Source organism: Amblyomma mixtum, chromosome 5 (genome assembly GCF_055824585.1).
Source record: "Amblyomma mixtum isolate Tamu chromosome 5, ASM5582458v1, whole genome shotgun sequence".
Taxonomy (NCBI): domain Eukaryota; kingdom Metazoa; phylum Arthropoda; class Arachnida; order Ixodida; family Ixodidae; genus Amblyomma; species Amblyomma mixtum.
In genome coordinates, this window is record NC_143016.1 from 185,235,768 (window position 1) to 185,255,836 (window position 20,069).

General features: G+C 50.3%; 1 protein-coding gene across 1 annotated transcript; it reads left to right on the forward strand.

The window, feature by feature from the left end:
* The first annotated feature begins 9,462 nt into the window (after nucleotides 1-9,462).
* LOC149345104 (uncharacterized) lies at nucleotides 9,463-19,119 on the forward strand. Its single transcript, XM_089547367.1, has 2 exons — nucleotides 9,463-10,537; nucleotides 19,097-19,119. Exons 1-2 carry the CDS (start codon nucleotides 9,463-9,465, stop codon nucleotides 19,117-19,119), a joined length of 1,098 nt encoding a protein of 365 aa, XP_089403493.1.
* The last annotated feature ends 950 nt before the right edge of the window (nucleotides 19,120-20,069 follow it).

The following is a 20,069-nucleotide window of genomic DNA, read 5'->3' on the forward strand; positions in this document are numbered from 1 at the left end:
AAGCCAGTCTAATACCCCTGTCACACTAGCAAATTTAATGTCATTCGAATCGAATGACATCAGCACCTAATGTCATTAATCGGCTGCTACACGGGAACATGTAATGCCATTAGGTTCGAATGACATTCGCCATCGAATCAGTTAGGGGAACTCATTCGCATTCGATCTCGAACCGAATGCGTACTCTGGACACCAGATACGCAGCAGGAACAAGCGACGCGAAAAAATAATGTGCACACTGCCAAACTTAGAAAGTGCATTTATTTAGTTCTGATAAAAAAAGGTAATGTTGGTGTGAATCTGTTCACACTACAGGCTGTCGTGAATAGCTATTACTCTCGTTCTCAGCAGCAGCCAACAGCAGCGGCCGAGCGTGAGGCAGCGTCCTTCCCGCGACCGTCGGTCATTTTGGGTTGCGTGATTCTTGCTGGTAGGCGTTGTGATGGCCCGGTTTCTTAAAATTGGCCTGGGTCCACACTGGGTACGAGGAGATTGATACACAGACTCCAAGAATGATTTTAGAATATGATTTAATTAATGGATCTGGCTTGATGCCGCTTACGGGAAATGCAGTAGGGCTCGTCCACGTCGGGGCTCAGTCAGCTTGTTGTGGCACGGGCTCGACGAATAGCTGGAAGTCTTCTGCGGCCGGGCTGGGGATTCTTCGCGGCTGTGCGGCTCTCGTTCTCGGCCAGGCGTTGGATGAACTGCCAGGTATCGAAGCTTGCTGTCGGAGGCCGAACGCGAGCGAAGGCTAGACCCCGGGCTCCCTGGTCCATGCGCGGCCCCGGTCTTCTGCCTTCCACCGTCTCGTCCGCTCGCTCGAATCGTCCCTGTCTGTCCTTTCCTCCCGTCGGCTCCCCCTTTTTAAGCCTTTTTCTTCTTTCTTTCTGCAGCCTCCACCTTCGCCGTAGGCGCTGGCTGCTTCACGCCGCCCCCGCGGCGCCGCCCGCTCGCCGCTTCCTTTTGTTCCCTCCGCGCAGATCTCCCTCCTCGTGACAGCGTCGAGCCCCCCCCCCCCCCCCCCCCCCCCCCCTCCGTGGCGACGCGACGCCAGTCTCCCGCTTCCCGGGAAAGTCGCTGGCCGGGTCCACTCCGCACAGCTCTCCCCTGGAATCTTCGTGACAGGCTTAATCCCCACCGTAGAGTCGTCGACGGCCATCCTATGCGCTATGTGGCCTTGCCCCTCCGTGGAGACACGCCGCCAGGATGGCGCGGTCTGCCGCCTCCCGGGAGTCACTGACCGTGTTTGTGCGGCCACTGGTGTACGCGCACGAATCGTCACAGCGTGCCATGTTTGTTAAGCTCGAAGGTACTTAAAGACGTAACTGAGCAGTTCACCTTTTGGAAGTCATTTCCAAGCTCCGCGCGCCGCCATGTCAGCCATTTTGTTTGTTTACATTTGTCGGATTTGTAGATTTGTGGTGGTGGTTGGCTTGGCTTTTGTTGTCTAAAGTGGTGCAGAATGGCCGCAAATAATATTTTAAGCTTATAATACGGCACACAAATGTTCTCACTCGCTTTTGAAACACTGCACAACAATTTCAAACATCTTTTATGCGCGCTGATGTCGTTCAGTTGGACTATGTTTTCTTGACTGATCGTCGATGCCGCCATTTTCGAATGACATTATTTTTTTCCTGTAGCACTGAAAGAGACCAAATGACATTCGATGCATCGAATGCCATTAGGTTCGAATGACATTAAATTTGCTAGTGTGACAGGGGTACAAGAGCACTTCCTGCTGGGCTAGTTGGTTTTTGTTCATATTTGAATAGGTGTCAGGCGCAAAAAACAGACGAGACACACAGGAAGGCGCGCTCCAGGAAATTCCTGGAGCGTAGTTCTTGTCGTTCCTGAACTTTAGATGTCGTTCCTGCGCATGTGACGACAAGCTTTATAAGTACGTTTCATGCATGAAATAAAATCAGTTGGAAGTTGGCGCTTCCTCCTGTTACCTTCCTATGTGTCTCGTCTGTTTTTTGCGCCTGAAACCTATTCAAATATGATTTAAGCCAACCGCTGTAAGGTAGCAAAACAGTGCGGTTTCCTTCAGTACGGCAGTGTCCGTTCATGTGTAGGTTCTCGGATAACGGCAGCAGTTAAGTTGAGCCGCAATAATTGGATGTAGCGCGTCCACTACTTGCAGTGCGTTGCGTTCTGCTGGCGTGCGCAGGCTAGAAAGCAGAGCATGAAGGACATCCATAAAAAAAGCGAGCATCGCAGTCACTCGAAGATCTCGGACATGGTCCGGATCGTGGCTGTTGTCTTGGCCAGCCGTAGGCGTTGGACACGTAGAGTGCGGCAACGTCACTGACAGGTAGTGGTGACCAATAAATAGAGTAAGTAGGTGACGCCGGCCTCCCTTCACTTAGCGCGGTTGTTGGAAAAGCCGGACAACCTGCGGTGGCGCTTGGGGCCTAGCAGACCAAAGCACTAGCTGGTAATGTTCTGACACGTCCGGAAAAGTTTTGGACACAGTTCCTGGCGCCCGCGAATGTTTTCGGGGGCATGTTTCGCAAGAAACCGCACGCTAAAAAAAAAAAAAAAACAATCCAACCAATACGTGTTACTATAAAGCGCAATTTTCCTTGCAATAAACGAGCCGTAATTTAAACGTAAAATGCTTCTATTTTGGATTGCATCTGATGTACTTATTTTGTGTTTCGCTTTTTATGAATTGACCAGGGAGAGAAAAAGTTACTTAACCATTGCCGTTAACCTAGTGATAAAAAAATAATTTCTAAAAATTCTAACGATTACAGCTAGTGTACAGGTGTTTACTGGAAACTCTGAGGCTGTCGTTTTGTGGAAGCTTAGTCAATAGGCGATATTCAAAATTCCGCAAGTGCGCTTTCCCACATAACTATGTCGCCAAAAACAAGATGGCCGACTTCGCTGTAAAGCAACAACGTGAAAGGTGGGGATAGAATGTAAGAAACGTATTTTGGAAGAATAAAAAAAAAACTAGTCTTTCTTGCTGTGTTTCAGCTGGAAACGCATGGTCAGCCATCTTGTTTTGGGCAACATTGTTATGCGGGAAAGCGCACTTGCTGAATTTTTAATATCCCCTATTCTAGTCAAAATTTGAATTAACGCGTATTCGCGCCTTCCTCTCGTCACTTTTTGCGGGCTGAAATATCGGCACTCCTCCGGCGGCCACACTCACTCTCTCCCTCCGCTGGCTGCGAAGCGCGCGGGTGGAGGGGGCGGAGCTTCCAGCCGCGGCCATGGGGGCTGCGTGACGTCAGAAAGAGACGCCACGGTGAACCAATCACAGCACCTCGCCGCGACGCAACGATCGCTGCGTGACGCATTGCGCACGGATTCGGGCGAAAGCTCGGCACCACAGGTCGCTGCGAGGCGTGGAAGGGAAAGTTTTAAAATATATACTGCCAATGAATGGCTCGTTTTTGAGGTCCTCTATGCGGCAGACCACTCGGTAGCCTGAACTTTACATAATGCAAGCGTATTAGAGGCAAAATCGAGCACCCTTTTCAGAGACCTTAATCCGATTTACCGCGCCTTCAAGGGAGTCAGGGTGGAATAGAAACTCTTTTGTATTGCAGTGAAGCGGTTGCGTAAGATATTTCTCCCATTTGCTTGGCCGAAATTGGATGGCAAGCCGTTAACCACTTCACCTGTCGCTCTGCACCGTTTGGCGGAAGAAACGCCATATGACCAACACAGCTTCAACCGCATCGTCGCCGTTTTGTATGTGTACTGGTGTTGAATTGCAACTCGGGACCCATGGGTGTTAAAAAATTCCAACAAAATTAACATACATGCGCGTCACCCACAGTGTCTTTAAAGTTTATTCATTTATTTTATTTAAAAAGACGGGATACAACTATTCTCTCACTCCGTGTCTGTATGTAATGGTATAGCCTGCGTGCGTGAACAGCGGTCACGTAATCCCCATCATCTTTCTTTTTAATGTTGCAAATAGAATTTTGAGCACTCTGAACCCTAACGGGCAATGAGAAGTATCTAAAAGGCCCACTTTGTACAATTAAATGTTGGCTTGTATTTAAAGGGTACGACGTTCTTATCACAAATAGCCAAGCTTCGGAAAACCTGCTCTAACAGTATAACAATGCTAGCATGTGCCACGTATTTTTTCCAGAGGAATGTAAACAGCTTTCCTTATTTATTTATTTATTTATTTATACAAGTACCTACATATCGCCCTGGTGGGCATTACAGTAGGGGGGACGAGGCAGAAAACTGGAACACTTGTCAGCGCCAAAGTTCTAAAGTGTAAACAGTACAGGCATCAAATACATTGTCCTGATGGGCATTGCAGAATTGAGGAACGATAGAAACCCATTTCAAAGCATCAGAGTGATAACAAATACAAGAAACAAACGCGGGCAATCAATAATTGCTCCAAAGTAATAAATAAACACACGCAACATACACGGGTAATCAATCAGTAGACACAAAGGGGAAAAATGAAGAAAGTTACGCGTAATGACTAAGTGCATCGACAAACTTTGCACGATCAGCAGTTTCAACAATGTCAGGACGCAGCTGGTTCCATTTACTGATAGTGCACGGAAAAAACGACTTCTTATAAACAGATGTGCGGGCAAAAATTTCTTTAATCTTTAGGCTGTGATCTCGCCGCTCAGATACATAACTCGGTGTCTGTAAATATCTACTTTTAGCTAACGGTGTTTCGTTGTACAGAACGTCCCGCAAGAATAAAAGGCGAAATCGTTCACGGCACAGGGAAATGTCCTCCCAGTTAATCTGACGTTTTATACCGGAGATGCTGCTGGGAAATTGGTAACAACTAGTTACAAAGCGAGCGGCACGATTCTGAATGGCTTCTATACTATTAATAAGATGCTGTGTGGGAGGGTCCCACACAATACAGGCATATTCAAGAATAGGGCGGACATTGGTAACGTAAAGTGTTTCCCTAACGCTTTAATATCTTCTTCGAACACGGATGTTGTTATCGGCTGCGAATCATGGTTAGATGAATCCATTTGCAGCGCTGAAGTGTTTCCTTCTGAATATGTGTCTTACCGAAAAGATAGAAACACACACGGAGGAGGCGTGTTCTTGCTCGTAAGGCAAAATATAGCAAGCTTTGCGGTCACTACTGGTGATATCAAATGTGAATCGGTGTGGTGTAAATTGGTGCTTGAAAATCATGAATACCTTACTATCGGCGCTTTTTATCGCCCGCCTAATAACGACTCCCATTCCCTCAATGCCCTTTCGAATGTTTTGCTGAAAGTTACAACTGATTATTTCCTGATCGGAGGGGACTTTAACATGCCTGAGGTTCAGTGGCAGAATAAATTACCAGTGCTCTCCTCCCACTTGCCTTTGTCCTACGCCTTTAATAATCTTATCTCAACACATGGTCTTTTTCAATTTGTGGCAACTCCGACCAGACGACAAAGAGGGACAAGTTCTATTCTTGATCTCTTGTTTTCAAACTCCCCTTCATTGCTCGACTCTCTCTCGGTTGTGCCTGGAATAAGCGATCATGACGTTGTAGTAGCCCGCGTTGTAAGTCCAAAACCGATCATTCCTGTGCCGCGGCCTCGCAAAGTCTACAACTTCGAAAGAGGAGATTATAATAGTATTATCGTTGCCCTACAATGTGAACTCGACAGCTTTGTTCAGATTAGCGGTAGCCGAAATGTAGATGAATTGTGGTCCGACTTCAAAGATAAGGTCCTGAGCTTAATTGATACTTATATACCTTACCAAATACTTTCGGTAAAACGCAGAAGGTCTAAGCCATGGTTCACGAAAGAAATAAAGACACTTATTAACAAAAGAAATCGCATGTTTAGAACCTATAGAGACCAGACTAACTCTCCTGCTTTTCAGAGACTTGAGCGGTTGAGTGCGGAAATCAAGTCTAAAATCAAAATAGCAAAAAAAAGAGTTCTTTGTTTCACTAGGACCGAAAATTGCAAGTAATCCAAAAACTCTGTGGCATTTAGTTAAAGCCAATAACAAAGACGAGGTCGGTATACCTCCGATAAAAGATGAAGGTAACATTCTTACTAGTGATGCAGATAAGGCAACCTGTTTTAATCAGTATTTCACCTCTGTTTTCTCGGACTTAGCACCAGGGCTTACTTCAGTTACTACGGGTACTGAGACCATGCCTGACATTACGATTAGTAGGTCTGGTATCTTTAATCTTCTGCGAAAGCTAAAACACAATTCTGCTCCTGGCCCTGATGGAATACCGAACTTTGTTCTTAAATCTTGTGCAGACATTATATCTTATTATTTATCCATATTGTTCACAAAATATCTGGCCACAACTGAACTCCCCCATGAATGGAAAATAGGGAATGTAGTTCCAATTCATAAGAAAGGACTAAGGGACTGCGTCTCAAATTACAGACCAATTTCCTTAACTAGCGTTTCCTGTAAGACACTTGAACACATAATTTACACTAATATTTGTTCCCATCTTGATAATAACAATTTCTTTGTAGATTATCAGCATGGGTTTAGATCAGGGAGGTCGTGTGTTACCCAACTAATTGAATTTTCTGAAGACATATTTAGCTCATTCGATAATGGTTTCCAAACTGACTGCATTCTCCTTGATTTTCAGAAAGCATTCGACAAAGTTTGTCACGCTCTTCTCTTTTGCAAACTATCTGCTCTCGGTTTACCTCAGCATATTCTTTTCTGGCTGCAAAATTACCTAACTGGCCGTTCGCAGAAAGTAATCGTAAATGGAGCTGAATCTGCTACCGCTTCTGTGACATCCGGGGTACCACAGGGCTCTGTATTAGGGCCTCTTCTTTTTTTAATTTACGTTAATGACATTGGTACTGGAATAACTTCAAAAATCAGGCTCTACGCTGATGATTGTGTTTTATACAGGGAAATTAAACATGATTCAGATCGATTAGCTTTACAGTCCGACCTCCATAGAATATCCCATTGGTGTCAAAACTGGCTTATGTCTCTAAACGTTTCCAAGTGCTCTTATATCCGTTTCACCAGAAAGCGTAATTTCATGCAGTCAAATTATTACATCGATGGTCAGCCCCTCGCGTCAGTTAACGAAGCTAAATACCTAGGTGTCACATTTTCTTCAGACTTAACATGGAATCATCACGTTCAATGTATAACCCAGAAGGCAGGTCGCGTTCTGAACTTTATTAAAAGAAACTTCAAACAAGCCCCACAAAACGTTAGGGAAACACTTTACGTTACCAATGTCCGCCCTATTCTTGAATATGCCTGTATTGAGTGAGTCATGCTGCCCGTCTGCAATGCCCCAGCAGGACTTGAAAAGAATGCGTGAAGGGTACGATCGAGTATGAAAGAAATGCCTCCGTGTACTCATCTCTCGATTCCTGAATACCCTTCACTCCTTTTTCTTTTCTTTTTTTTTTCACAGGCGCGCGTTCTGCTGCGTTCTTTCGTATGACAGCTGAACTTGCTTCTTTGCGACCCACTGCGAGTTTTACTCATCATGCAAGCACTTCCACAACGTCGCCACGATGCGGTAGGTGGCTTTCGCTTTGTGCGAACCCGTCTAGTCAATTTGGTTTTCGTGCGGAGCCAACCGCATCTGGTGTGCCGCGGTGTCAGTCTCGGACCGGCCTTCACCCTTACAATGTTTTGGGCCCATCTGTCGTACTTTCTCTGCGGACTACCACTTCGCTTGGCTCTCCTTGCGCGCGGCCGCTTTCGAGAAACTGCCCTAGCTGCTCTGTCTTGCGCAGTCCCCTTTCTCGCAGTGCCCTCACCTTTCACATCCGCTCTTTGACTCAGCACCAAGCCGCATGTAAGATCGCGCCTCGTACACGACCTCGCTGGCTCTCCCCTTTGTACTTCCCGCGTGGCTCGCGCAGTGCAGCAACAAATGCGGAAGCAATTACCGGCATGGGGAGGACGCCACTTTGGAACGCAGCCGTGACGCCTCGGGCCGAGGGCGCGCATGCGGCGTGGCCTTGCCGTCCCGAAAGGGGTGGTCTCCCTCCCACCGCGACTGATCAAAGGACTGATCCGCTGACTGATAGCGTTGTAGCCATGCGGGGAGGTAAACAAAGGTCTTCCGGTTGGACGCAGCACGAGAGGGTGGCCGCCTTGAGGCAGTTACGCACGTGCATGCACTTAAGATGAAAAGTGCGTTCTTGGGGGAAGGCGAGGGTGTTGCGTGGAGAGCGTTTTACGAATGTTTTCTTGATTTGTTTATTTATTTATTCGAGCCCTGGTTTCGAGGCTATGCCCAACCCACAGGGCCGTGGCTACTGCGAAATTAAGTAGCGATTGGTTGATCAAAGACTGGGGCGGGTCAAGAGAAATGACCGCCCCAGCGCCTTTGTTTATGTACCTAATAAAAACGGAAGGAAAAGCCAGGTATGGCAGTCCTAAACAGGCTCCGTGCTTCGCACGTACGGAAAACTTCTAGGCTCTAACCGAGACCGCCGGTCGATGAGTAAGATTTTCCGAAGTCGTATCTCTGTGTGAGATAAGTCCCAACCAGGCTCCGTGCTTAGCACGTAAGGAAAACTTCCAGGCTCTAACCGAGACCGCCGGTCGATGAGTAAGATTTTCCCGAAGTTGTATCTCTGTGTGAGATAGTCTCTCTGTGTGAGATAGTCTCTCTGTGTGAGATAAGTGCCTTCTAAGTTACAGTACTTGAACGTCTGTGTGACTTCACGCTTCTGCAACTGAGTTTGCCTTGTATATACTCTGTAAATATAACTTCCCTTTCGTACCTTCTGCTTCTGGACTCCTGTGCTTCAAAACACCACCGAACAATTCACGTTTGGAGGAGGCTGAACTCCCCCGAAGAAAAGCAAACGAACCTGAAGGAAGAAAAAGAATTTACTGGCGCAGTCACGACAGAATTCGGCAATCGTCGACCGTGAGCCGACACCACCATCAAGCCAGCAGCGTCAGGCAACGAGCGTCCGGGAACCCGGGAAGGAGCCGATCTTCAGGTCCAGTCAAGGGAACAAGGTAGTCCAGAGCGCCGACCCTGAGGCGTCCTTCATCCTGCATCTCTGGACGAGGCAGCGGCAACTGAGAGGCAACGGATCCTACTAGCGACACCAGCACGGGTGAGCGGGATTCCTTGCGTACCTCTGAGGTGGTTATGGCTCATGTGTAAACGGGCGTATGGTGTTGACAAGGAGCATGATGGCGAGCTCAGACCCACGGTGCTCAGACCGCAGACAGGAAAATGCGAGTGCATTAAAGGGGATGGCTACAGAGGGCTATGATCAGCCAGGCGAAACGTCAGAGGGCGATGACCAGTTAGGCGAAACGTCGCAGCAGGACGCAGCGATATCAGAGCCGATAGCGGGAGAGCTACGAAAGGTAGCTGCAACGCCGGGTTCCGATGCATTGGCAATCCGCCGCATGGAACTGGATTTCGAGCTTGCGCTCGCAAAGCATAAGCTCGAAGTCGAATCTCGAGAGCGCATCGAATTGCAGAAGCTTGGGATAGCGATGACAGGTGGCCGGCAGACCCCCTTGATATCGGAATCAGGGGAACAACGGCGAACGGGCCTCGATCCAATCTCCCAATGCGCCAAAGTCCTAAAGGGACTCAAGTTGCCGGGCGACGCGGACGTACCGCTTTGGTTTGACGAGGTCGAAAGAGTTTTCACGACGTACGATGTGCCGGAAAACAGTCGCGTACACTTGATCATGCCGACGCTGACCGAGCGTGTGCGGTATTTGCTTCGCGGTCTTAAGGACGACGAGTGCAGCGACTACGAGTCAGTGAAGGCGGCCGTATTAAGCGAGCTAAAGCTGAGCCCCGTCGAGTACTTGGATCGGTTCGAACGCGCCGCAAAGCGTAAGGAGGAGACTTGGGCCCAATTCGCCTCTCGCGTGAAGACATACTTTCACTATTGCCTTCGGTCGAGGGAGGCAGACACTAAGGAAGATGTGGTGGCTCTCGTCGTAGCCGATCGCATGAAAGCTAGCCTGAGCACCGAGGGTCTGGAGTATGTGCGCCTCCGCGAGGGGGAAAAGTGGGCGAAACCGGATGAGTTATCGCAGATGCTTCAGACTTTCGAGCAAGCTAAAGGAAAGGGGCGCGCGGTGCGACCAACGACCGCACACGCGGAGAAAGAAAGGTCCCCATGCCCACCTTCAAGTAGTGACTTCAAACTACAGACACAGTGTTATGTGTGCCGCGCAGAGGGTCACGTCGCTAAACACTGCCCCCGCGCTGCGCAGAACGCGCAGATAAACGATAAACGCGCCCGGGTTCAGAAAGTGGCCGTCGCCAGCGAGGACGCTGCCGAAACCGCTGAGTCGGCCTACTCCCACAGGACTCTGGTTGCAGAAATTAAATCCCCGAGATCGCCAGAAGAAGTGCGCAAATCGAAGCTGCAGCAGGTAGAGATCGAATGCGGCGGAGTACCGACAACGGCGATTATAGACACCGGTAGTGAAATAACGGTAGTCCGAGAAAGCCTTGTGCCAGAAGCGTCTCATGAGCCTTCCGGGAAGATAAAGCTTGTCTCAGCTTTCGGGGAAACAGTAGAAGCGAAGCTGGTTACGCTCGCGATCAGTATGAGGCGGCGCCAAACGCTTGTAGCTCGACCAGAGGCAGTACGTGTCGTGTGCGCAATTACGGGCAAGCTCGCGGAGGGAGTGGACTGCTTGCTCTCGCGAGAAGACTGGGAGCTGCTAGCACAGTGCGAACACGGCAACGAAGCGGTCGCCCGGAGTGAGGCACACATTAAAGCTGGCCCTACCACGGCATCTTTCACCGTTGGCAGCGAAACTTTGGAGCCGGCCTCAACGACAGGCGCGGTTCACGCGAACGATTCGCAGGCAGGCGAGCCGGAGAATAAAGAGTTACCCGTGACATCAGGCGAGCAACATGAAGAAGGTAGTAACGGGTGCCCCGCCGAAGTCCGGCGCTCAACGCGTGACGATGAAGACGAGGCCCCAGAGCAGCGCGAGAGCTTCCGTTCGGCACAGCTGTCAGATGAAAGCTTTAAGAAAGCTCGGGCTGATGCAAAAATAGTAGAAAGTGAGCATGCTCATCCCGTGGTGTGCGTTGGTAAAAAGGACGGCTCAGTGCGTATGTGTATAGACTACCGTGCGCTGAACGCGGCTACACGTACTGACGCCTTACCGATTACACCTCCGCAGGAGTTAATTATGAGGGTCGGCAGCGCGAAGTTCATTACTCTCGTAGATTTGAGACGCGCTTATTGGCAGGTACCAGTGGCCGTCGAGAGTCAGCATTTGACAGCCTTCGTAACCCACGAAGGGCAGTACGCTTGGCGCGTCATGCCATTTGGGTTAAAAAATGCCCCTGCAACATTCCAGCGAATGATGAATACGCTGCTGTCGAGACACCAGAGCTACGCGGCGGCATATCTCGATGATATCGCCATTTTCCCCGCTTCGTGGCAGCAGCACCTGAAGCATTTAAGCATCGTGCTCGGCTTACTACGCGAAGCTAAACTGAAGGTAAGCCCCGAGAAGTGCCAGATCGCACAAGCTCAGATCAAGTACTTGGGTCACGTCGTGGGTGGCGGTACACACGGACCGGACCCCGATAAGCTAGCCGCTGTTCGCTACCTTGCGCCGCCTACTACGAAAAAGCAGCTGCGAAGCCTGCTTGGGCTATGCGGGTACTACCGCGAATACGTAGAGAACTACGCTGAGGTCGCTGCACCGCTCACATCCTTGACGAAGCGAGGCGTGCCAAACGCGATTCCTTGGACTCGGGAAGCGCAGGAAGCTTTTACTCAGCTTAAAACATCGCTTTGCGAAGCTGCAGCGCTAAATACCCCTAATATGCTCAAGCCATACTGGCTGTTCACGGATGCGTCCGCGATCGCGGCCGGAGCTTGCCTGGCCCAGATGGGAGACTCGGGGAGAGAGGAGCCGGTCGCCTTCGCCAGCCACCGGTTCACTACAAACCAAACCCACTGGTCAACAATCGAGCGCGAGGCATTTGCCATCATTTGGGCGCTCAAGAAATTCGACCATTGGTTGTTCGGAGCACAGGTTAACGTGGTCTCCGACCACAATCCCTTATCCTATCTAACGACGAGCACGCCTCATGGGGCAAAACTGGCAAGGTGGGCGCTGGCCTTGCAGCGCTACAATGTCGTTGTGACACACAGGAAAGGCACCTGTAACGGCAACGCCGACGCGTTGTCTCGCGTCCCTAGCACGAGCTGGGGTAAGGAGCAATGAGCCATGGCCCCTCGGGCTACGTGAATGTTCCCGTTCGCCCGCTGCAATTCGTGATGTGATCGGTGATCTGTGGCCAGAACTCTGTGCAAGGATGCTTGCTGCCCCTGACTCTCGTACTGTGACGGATATCGTGTATGCTCTGTGTATAGTCCATGAGTATTTTTGTGCGGTATCGGCGAGTTGTATCTTTGTGACCCGAGAGCCGTTTTTCAGCATGTCAATTTCTTTCTATGCATATTGTGTTTGTAGACAGCCGCGATCTTTTGTTGATCTTGTCTAAACGAGCGGACTCTCAAGCTCGTTTATCCTCTCAGGGGGGACGTGTAAGATCGCGCCTCGTACACGACCTCGCTGGCTCTCCCCTTTGTACTTCCCGCGTGGCTCGCGCAGTGCAGCAACAAATGCGGAAGCAATTACCGGCATGGGGAGGACGCCACTTTGGAACACAGCCGTGACGCCTCGGGCAGAGGGCGCGCATGCGGCGTGGCCTTGCCGTCCCGAAAGGGGTGGTCTCCCTCCCACCGCGACTGAGCAAAGGACTGATCCGCTGACTGATAGCGTTGTAGCCATGCGGGGAGGTAAACAAAGGTCTTCCGGTTGGACGCAGCACGAGAGGGTGGCCGCCTTGAGGCAGTTACGCACGTGCATGCACTTAAGATGAAAAGTGCGTTCTTGGGGGAAGGCGAGGGTGTTGCGTGGAGAGCGTTTTACGAATGTTTTCTTGATTTGTTTATTTATTTATTCGAGCCCTGGTTTCGAGGCTATGCCCAACCCACAGGGCCGTGGCTACTGCGAAATTAAGTAGCGATTGGTTGATCAAAGACTGGGGCGGGTCAAGAGAAATGACCGCCCCAGCGCCTTTGTTTATGTACGTAATAAAAACGGAAGGAAAAGCCAGGTATGGCAGTCCTAAACAGGCTCCGTGCTTCGCACGTACGGAAAACTTCTAGGCTCTAACCGAGACCGCCGGTCGATGAGTAAGATTTTCCCGAAGTTGTATCTCTGTGTGAGATAGTCTCTCTGTGTGAGATAAGTGCCTTCTAAGTTACAGTACTTGAACGTCTGTGTGACTTCACGTTTCTGCAACTGAGTTTGCCTTGTATATACTCTGTAAATATAACTTCCCTTTCGTACCTTCTGCTTCTGGACTCCTGTGCTTCAAAACACCACCGAACAACTCACGTTTGGAGGAGGCTGAACTCCCCCGAAGAAAAGCAAACGAACCTGAAGAAAGAAAAAGAATTTACTCCGCACTTGCCACTTGAACTGTCGGCTCGCGCTTTCGGTGGGTCACTGCACGTCATAGCCCCTAATTGTCTTGAATGCATTTTACTTTCCGCTCAACCTGGCAACTCGGTCTCCTGAGGCTTGCTTGCTATCCGACCCCATAATCCTAGCTACCTGGCCCGCAACTCCACCTGAACCACACTCTTTGGTTAACGCTGCGTTCTGACCTGGGATTTCAGCGGCGCACTCAGGTGACTCACTGTCACTCTGATTACGCTCAAGCGTCTCCAATACTTGGCTACTATTGTTCGCCAGTCGCATCGAAGGAGAGTCCCCTTTGATTCCCTCACTGCGCCCGCCTGCGAGCTCACTACTGTCTCCCTGAAGGAAAGCATCGGCACCACTCGTCAAAGCAGCCTCTGCCTCAGAGCTGGAGACGGCCGCTTTGCCTTTGTTGTCGTCGAGTTGTTACAACTTTTTTTCATCGCCTCTAAGTCGACAAATACTGCCCCTGCAGATGCCGAACTGGCGTTCTTTTCTGGGCTTGAACCTGCCCTACCGTTACTCCCCTCCGCAACGGCTGTGTTCCCAGCTGACCAAGCGGGGTTCCTAGGCCGGTCGCTGACACACAAGTGGGAGCGCTGCTCGCTTCCATCACTTCGGTCTTTGGAGTCCGCCTTTCCACGAATGCCAAAGTACCTGTAAAGTGCTCGTTTCGCGGTCTCATAATTGTCGACCTCCTCGACGGACAGACGCGCTAGTATGCCGCCCACGTCACCTGGGAGGATGGCCACGAATATCGTTGACCAGTAGCCCTGGTCTCAAGCCGGCCTTTTCTCGAGCCGGCGGAGAAAACAGGCGCAGCGACGAAAGTTGGTCGCGTGTTTAGTTCCACTCGGTTCTGGGATATAAGCTCGGATAGCAGTCCATGACAGCACAGCTTCCGTGAAACCGGAAAGCGCCATGTAGTTCAGGCACACTCGCGGGAAAGTGATCGGTGACCCGGCGCCACTCGACAGCTGCGGCGCGTCTGCGGTGCTGCTTGCATAACTGTGGACTATGTACCTGCGCAGAGCCGTTGATTTCCGAGCTGTATTACATAACTGACCGTGATATAACGTTTCATACTTTAATCTTAGGCTGACCTGCAAAAGACATGCGCTTCGTTTTTCGATGGAGTCGTGGCACTGCCTGCTCTTCGTCGTCTTCTACGTGGTACCCATCCCGTGGTTCTGTCTATACCAAAACCGTCTCTTCCGTGTCTGCAGTTGGCGTAGCGCGAACGCTTTGTCCCGCGGCACTTACCGCTCATCGTTGTAATCTACGTAGCGAAAACCAGCGCTCTCGGTTCTCTAATCAGATGGTTGGATCGAAGATTGGAGCGCCCCCTTTGAAACGCGGCGGTGGCAACTGCCGCCGGGATCGGCTTGTTTTTCATATTTATTTTTGTTTAACTGTGTCGTAAATTACTAAAGTTGTCCATTTTCTTCAAATAATTTTTCCTACAATTCTAACCTTCTGTCACCTCCCTGCATTTGAGCCACCAATCTTCCAAACGCTTTTTGCTAACGTCCACCGCAGATTTCTTTGCATTACCATTGTTATATTTAAACCCTAGAGCCTCAGGAAGACTGACTGTGCCTGCATCGACATCCGGATGGATGCCATCACATTTGAGTATGAAATGTTCAATTGTTTCTACAAATGTGCCGCATACAGCAAATGTGTCATTTTCTTGGTTAAATTTCTTTTTTTAGCCGCACATTCTAAGGCAGCCTGATCTACCTGCAAAGAGAAGGGCACTGCCTCTTGAGTTATCATAGAATGATTCCTTTCTGATCTGCCTTTCACAGTATCTATATGATATGATTCTTCCATCCATGCGTGGAGCGCAGCATGGCCCAGGTTGCGATCCCTATCCATGATACCGCTTCTGTTAGCGCGCTGACACCAGCCGTCCCTCGGAAGAGAGAAAAGCAATGTATCATGTGGTTGTGTTTCTCTCCTGCTGTCTCTCTTTTCGAGAAGGGTGAGAACGGACGAGCTCGCCCCCTCGGCGGCCATGCGCTCTTGTGTGAGCCATGCTGATACCGGTATGGCTTTGCACGTGGGGCTTCCTCCTCGCACACCAGAGCTTTCTCCTTCTCCTCCCTCTTGGTTCGCTCTTCAGAGGGCTCTCTACACGCTCTCTCCACGCCCAGTTGTTGTCTGCACTTCTGTGGGGACGGTCGGCTCGTTGTCAGTGCCGCTCGTAGAGACGCCAACGCCATCGTAGCATCGCTCACACGTGGACTCTAGAAGACTTCGACACAGCGCGTCATACTTCTTCTTGCCTGTCAGACCTTTACGGTGAGTGATAACAAGCTCCTACCAAGGTGTTCTTTGCTGCGCTCTGAAAGCTTTCTTTCATTCGAATTCGCCCTAACCTTACGCGAGGCCTCCTTTCCGCGAATTTTCGTTGGAGGAAGCTAGCTTACTCTGAAAGCTCCACTCGCGTGCCGCGCGTCTCGGTTTGAGGGTTCCTTCACAAGCTTTATGCGATCGCCCTTACTTAATAAAAAAGTCAGTCACACAAATGTGGAATTTTTTGCTAATATACAGGAGGAGCTAACCGATTTCTGCCGCCAGAACAATTCCGCCAGTTTCCATCGGCCAATAGGACGCCGAGTAGGGAGTTGCATTTTTGGGGCGACAAACATGGCTGCGCCCTTCGAAGCTGAACCCCTCGGTCATAACTGGTTTGTGACATGGAGGAAGGAAAGAACTAAGGAGAGGCCCTGACGTCACTTTTCATAAAGCCGCCCCGCAACCGGAAGTTGGCTCGGCTCTCCTCACTATCTGCTTTCTCAACCGAGCTACGGTTGCTTTCTCAACCGAGCTACGGCCCGCCGGGGATCGCGCGCGGCTCGCAAGCGCTTCGTAAAAGAAAGGTATAAAAAAAAACGCGCCGCTCGCCGCTACACTCCTACACCTCCCTCCCCGCAAACACGCACCTAGACACAGACCGGCGCACAGGTGCGGTGAACCTTTTCCGACGCCAGGCGAAAAAGACGACATTGCGCGCAGCTCACCATCCTCCTCGGGCTACCGTACACCCGCCGTGTGGCCTTCGAAACGCAGCTCAGCATCGCCGAGAGCGGCTTCATGTTTCTGTGCTGTTTGGTGAGGTGCGAAAGTTCGCTGATCTAAACAATCAACGCTTCTTCGCGTGTCGAAGCGCGGTTCCGGAGTGCCACCTTTTCGCGAGATTCATTTCAATGCATCGATCGCTCCGCGTAACGACACCGAGTTTGACGAACAAAATATCAAATGAGCGGTTATTTGTTTCATTTAAAAGCAATCTTAGATGCGTGCGTAAGGTCACGACGCCAGGCATGTAGACTTTTAACACGCAAGGCCGAACACGCCGTGCCGAAAGCCCGTCCACCGCCACCGAGAAACACTCGGGCCCCTAGCAACAACGACGCTGACGACGCCGTACGCCGTTGCTAGTGGCCCGAGTTTTCTTAGCAACAACGACAACGTTGCTAGTGGCCCGACTTTTTAAGCCTAAATTTTGACGTCACTTCCGCCACATTCTTGCCAATGCATTGGGAATACGAGGGGCCTCTCCTTAGTTTTCCTTCCTCTATGGGTTTGTGAGGAAAGGAAACGACGCAGTAGCTGTCTCACATATCTCGGTGGACACCCAAACCGCGGCGTAAGGAAAGGGAGGAAGGTGGCAGGGAAAGAGAAAGAGGGGCCGTGGCGGAGGTCTCCGGAATAATTTCGACCACCTGACGTGCACTGACATCGCACAGCTCGCGGGCGCCTTGCGGCGTTCCGCCTCCATCAGTTCGGTCTGAATTCTTCGTTGTTGCTGGCTTTTTCATTGCGTTCGCTGGCCATAAATACATTTGCCCATTTTTTTTTTTTATTTAGATGGACGATTCTGCCACATTTAGGCTTAAGAGGACCGCAGGTTTGTTGACAGAGATGGTTCTCGTCCTAACAACCAGATGGCGCAACTAGGCTGTGCTGGGCGGAAAACTCGCCCACAGGGTTGCCAGGTTTGGCTACTTTGCGCCAAATTGGCTACTTTTGAGAGCTGTTGGCGACAAAAATTTCAGCTTGGCTACTTGGCTACTTTTTGGCTACTTTCGAAGTGCTATTTATGTACACCATTATCCTATTGTACCTGCCTTCTTGTCGATAATTGGGAAACAATTTAGTGGGGTTAGGCCAAATGCGAACTAGTTGTGCTAGCACTTCGGTTTTCACTTTGGTTTCGGTTGGAGGCTCGGTTTTCCGCGTCAAGCAGGCTTCAGACAAAGATCAGTGACTTAATCGAACTTTAGATGCGTACGGCTTAAGGGCATGACGAGATAGCATTAATGGGTTAATGCCCCGATATGTGGAATTGTTCATTCTCTACTTTACATTTACTGATCGCTGGGAGTCCCACCACACCTGGTGCAGCGGTCAAGCGATGCGCCACTGCCCTGCGATGGCAGATGCTGCCATCGGTGGGGCTTGTGCGACCCAGGTTTCTCTTCTCAGGCAGCCAGTCACAACCCACCAGTAATTTACCTGCCACAAGCCACAGTGGGGAGTGTACTCATAATCTGGTGTTCGGGGCTTCACTCCTAGAGTTTATAGGGTTTCACCTAGGGCTGTACGTTGGGCTTCACTTCGTTGACTCATCACGAAATCGCGACGGGTCCCCTCTAATGCTCACGCATTAATAACTATGACTGCGTCAAAGGAACATAAAGTATTTGCTCTAACGAGGAGAAAACGATTTCTTCCGATCACTTTTCAACTCCTGTCATAAATACCTCTAGCGTTTTTGTGCTTCTGTTCCGTGGTCATAGTGTTTATTATTTCATCAGCGATTCTCTTATGCTTCCAAGTTATCTACAGGCACTGTTGTCCTGTGTCTTTAAACTAAATTTCCTGCCTCTGGTGACGTTTTTGTGGTGTCTTGGCGCCAATTCTGGCTACTTTTGAGATCGTGGCCGTAGACTGGCTACTTTCTGGCTAATTTTATCATTTTTGCGGCTACTTTTTGAGTTCAGGACCTGGCAACCCTGCTCGCCCATCCGGTGTAAAAAAGGGAATGCGTAACGTACATGATCGTCATGCCATTGCGTCGCTGTTTGCATTCGCGGAACTAAAACTGGGAATGTAAGAAATGGCGTAACCTCTCGCAAAATACCTGCTTTCAGCGTACATTAGCATGCATACGGTCGCCAAGAGCGGCGACGTGGTTGCCGCGAGGTGTGAACGAGGCAACATTCCGGCGGATTTCCCTCGCTCTCGCCGCCGAATGCCCAAGTGCGACCGAGCCGCACCGGTGCGGAATCTGAACGCAAAATCTTCGTCTAGGTGCACTTCCATTGCATTCACCGCGTCGCGAAGCGATCGAGTTGTTGGAGGATATAGGTACACTTCATCGAATACGTATTCACAAGCACGGTTAAAAATTAGCGTGTAGTCGCCCGCGTAGCGGTCAGTCCACGCTGCCATTTCTCCCGCATGTTCAGCTGCGCTCACTCCGGGCTGTCGTCCTTGCGTCGCGTCTCGCTGCCCGCGCGAGTGCGCTGAGTCACTTGTGACAGCAGTGAAGGGAAGCGTGCCTCTAGGGCCAGGAGCGAATAAAGCATGTATGAAGGCAGCTGCTCGCTGTCTTGACTCTGAGCAGGCACCAAGGATGACGACCTTTAGGGCTCCTCAGTAAGCAAGCTTTCAGACTGACATGAGGGGGCCTCACTGCAGTGAAGGCTTCCTTACTGAGCTACGGAAGCTCTCAGAGTTTTGGGGTAAGAGATTTTCTTGTAGCATCCAGTGTGTCTCACGGACAAATGATGTTTGCGCATTGGACAAACGGATAGCGTTCGTGTTTGGCCACGCTTTTCGCCATTTTGTTAACCGCTTGTCATCAGCAGTGCCGGCCGGAGTCGATAGTCTTTTAAACACGCCGGCGGCCGTTCGGACTGCTCCACTGACACTGAAAATGGCTGCTGCCGCTGTGTCGTTGGAGGCGTCAAATGTGCGGTCTATAACATTCTTCTCTCAATGAAAGGGTTGTTCGATTTGGCTGCACTCTCTGCACACGTGCAAGGCGTGCAGCACTTTCGCCTGCCTAGCACTCTCCGAATTGTAAGAGCAGATATAGTGCAGAAATATGGCGCCGCCCATGCGTAGGTCGGCAAAAGCGAAGATATGACAGTAGTGTCATAATAAAACCATGAGGGTAATATGTTGAAGTGAGGAGGTGAGTGCCTGTTCGCGGTGTGATAATAGGCCTCTCCCTGGTGTAAACAGTGTGCCCGATGGGCGAAATATTCCACTTTCGGTTCTGAACCAGTTTTACCGCGGTCGAGTGCTCCCCCGCCCTATTTGTTCCTCGATTCGAGACGCCCCGCAGCCTTTCTTCTCCCTCTGAGAACCTCCACGGTACGGTGCATGTTTTGCCCATCGGTCCAGAAACACGTGCGCTGATGACGTAGGCCGGGAGAGATCTATTGTAAACTGAAGCTCTCAAGACGAGCACCGTGGGCACCATTTTAGCGCATATTCGTGATCGTTGCAGCTGATTAATCAATATTAGATAAAGTCACCAGAAGTTGAAAAACATAACAGGATTCCATTCATGACATTTCGGCTGGAGGGTC

What these genes read in the sequence shown, in the direction of transcription:
- LOC149345104 (XM_089547367.1), top strand. Translation starts at nt 9,463, where the DNA reads ATGACAGGTGGCCGGCAGACCCCCTTGATATCGGAATCAGGGGAACAA. An exon ending in GCTGGTTACGCTCGCGATCA is followed by an intron (nt 10,538 to 19,096) that starts GTATGAGGCGGC and finishes GACTCTGAGCAG; the next exon opens with GCACCAAGGATGACGACCTT.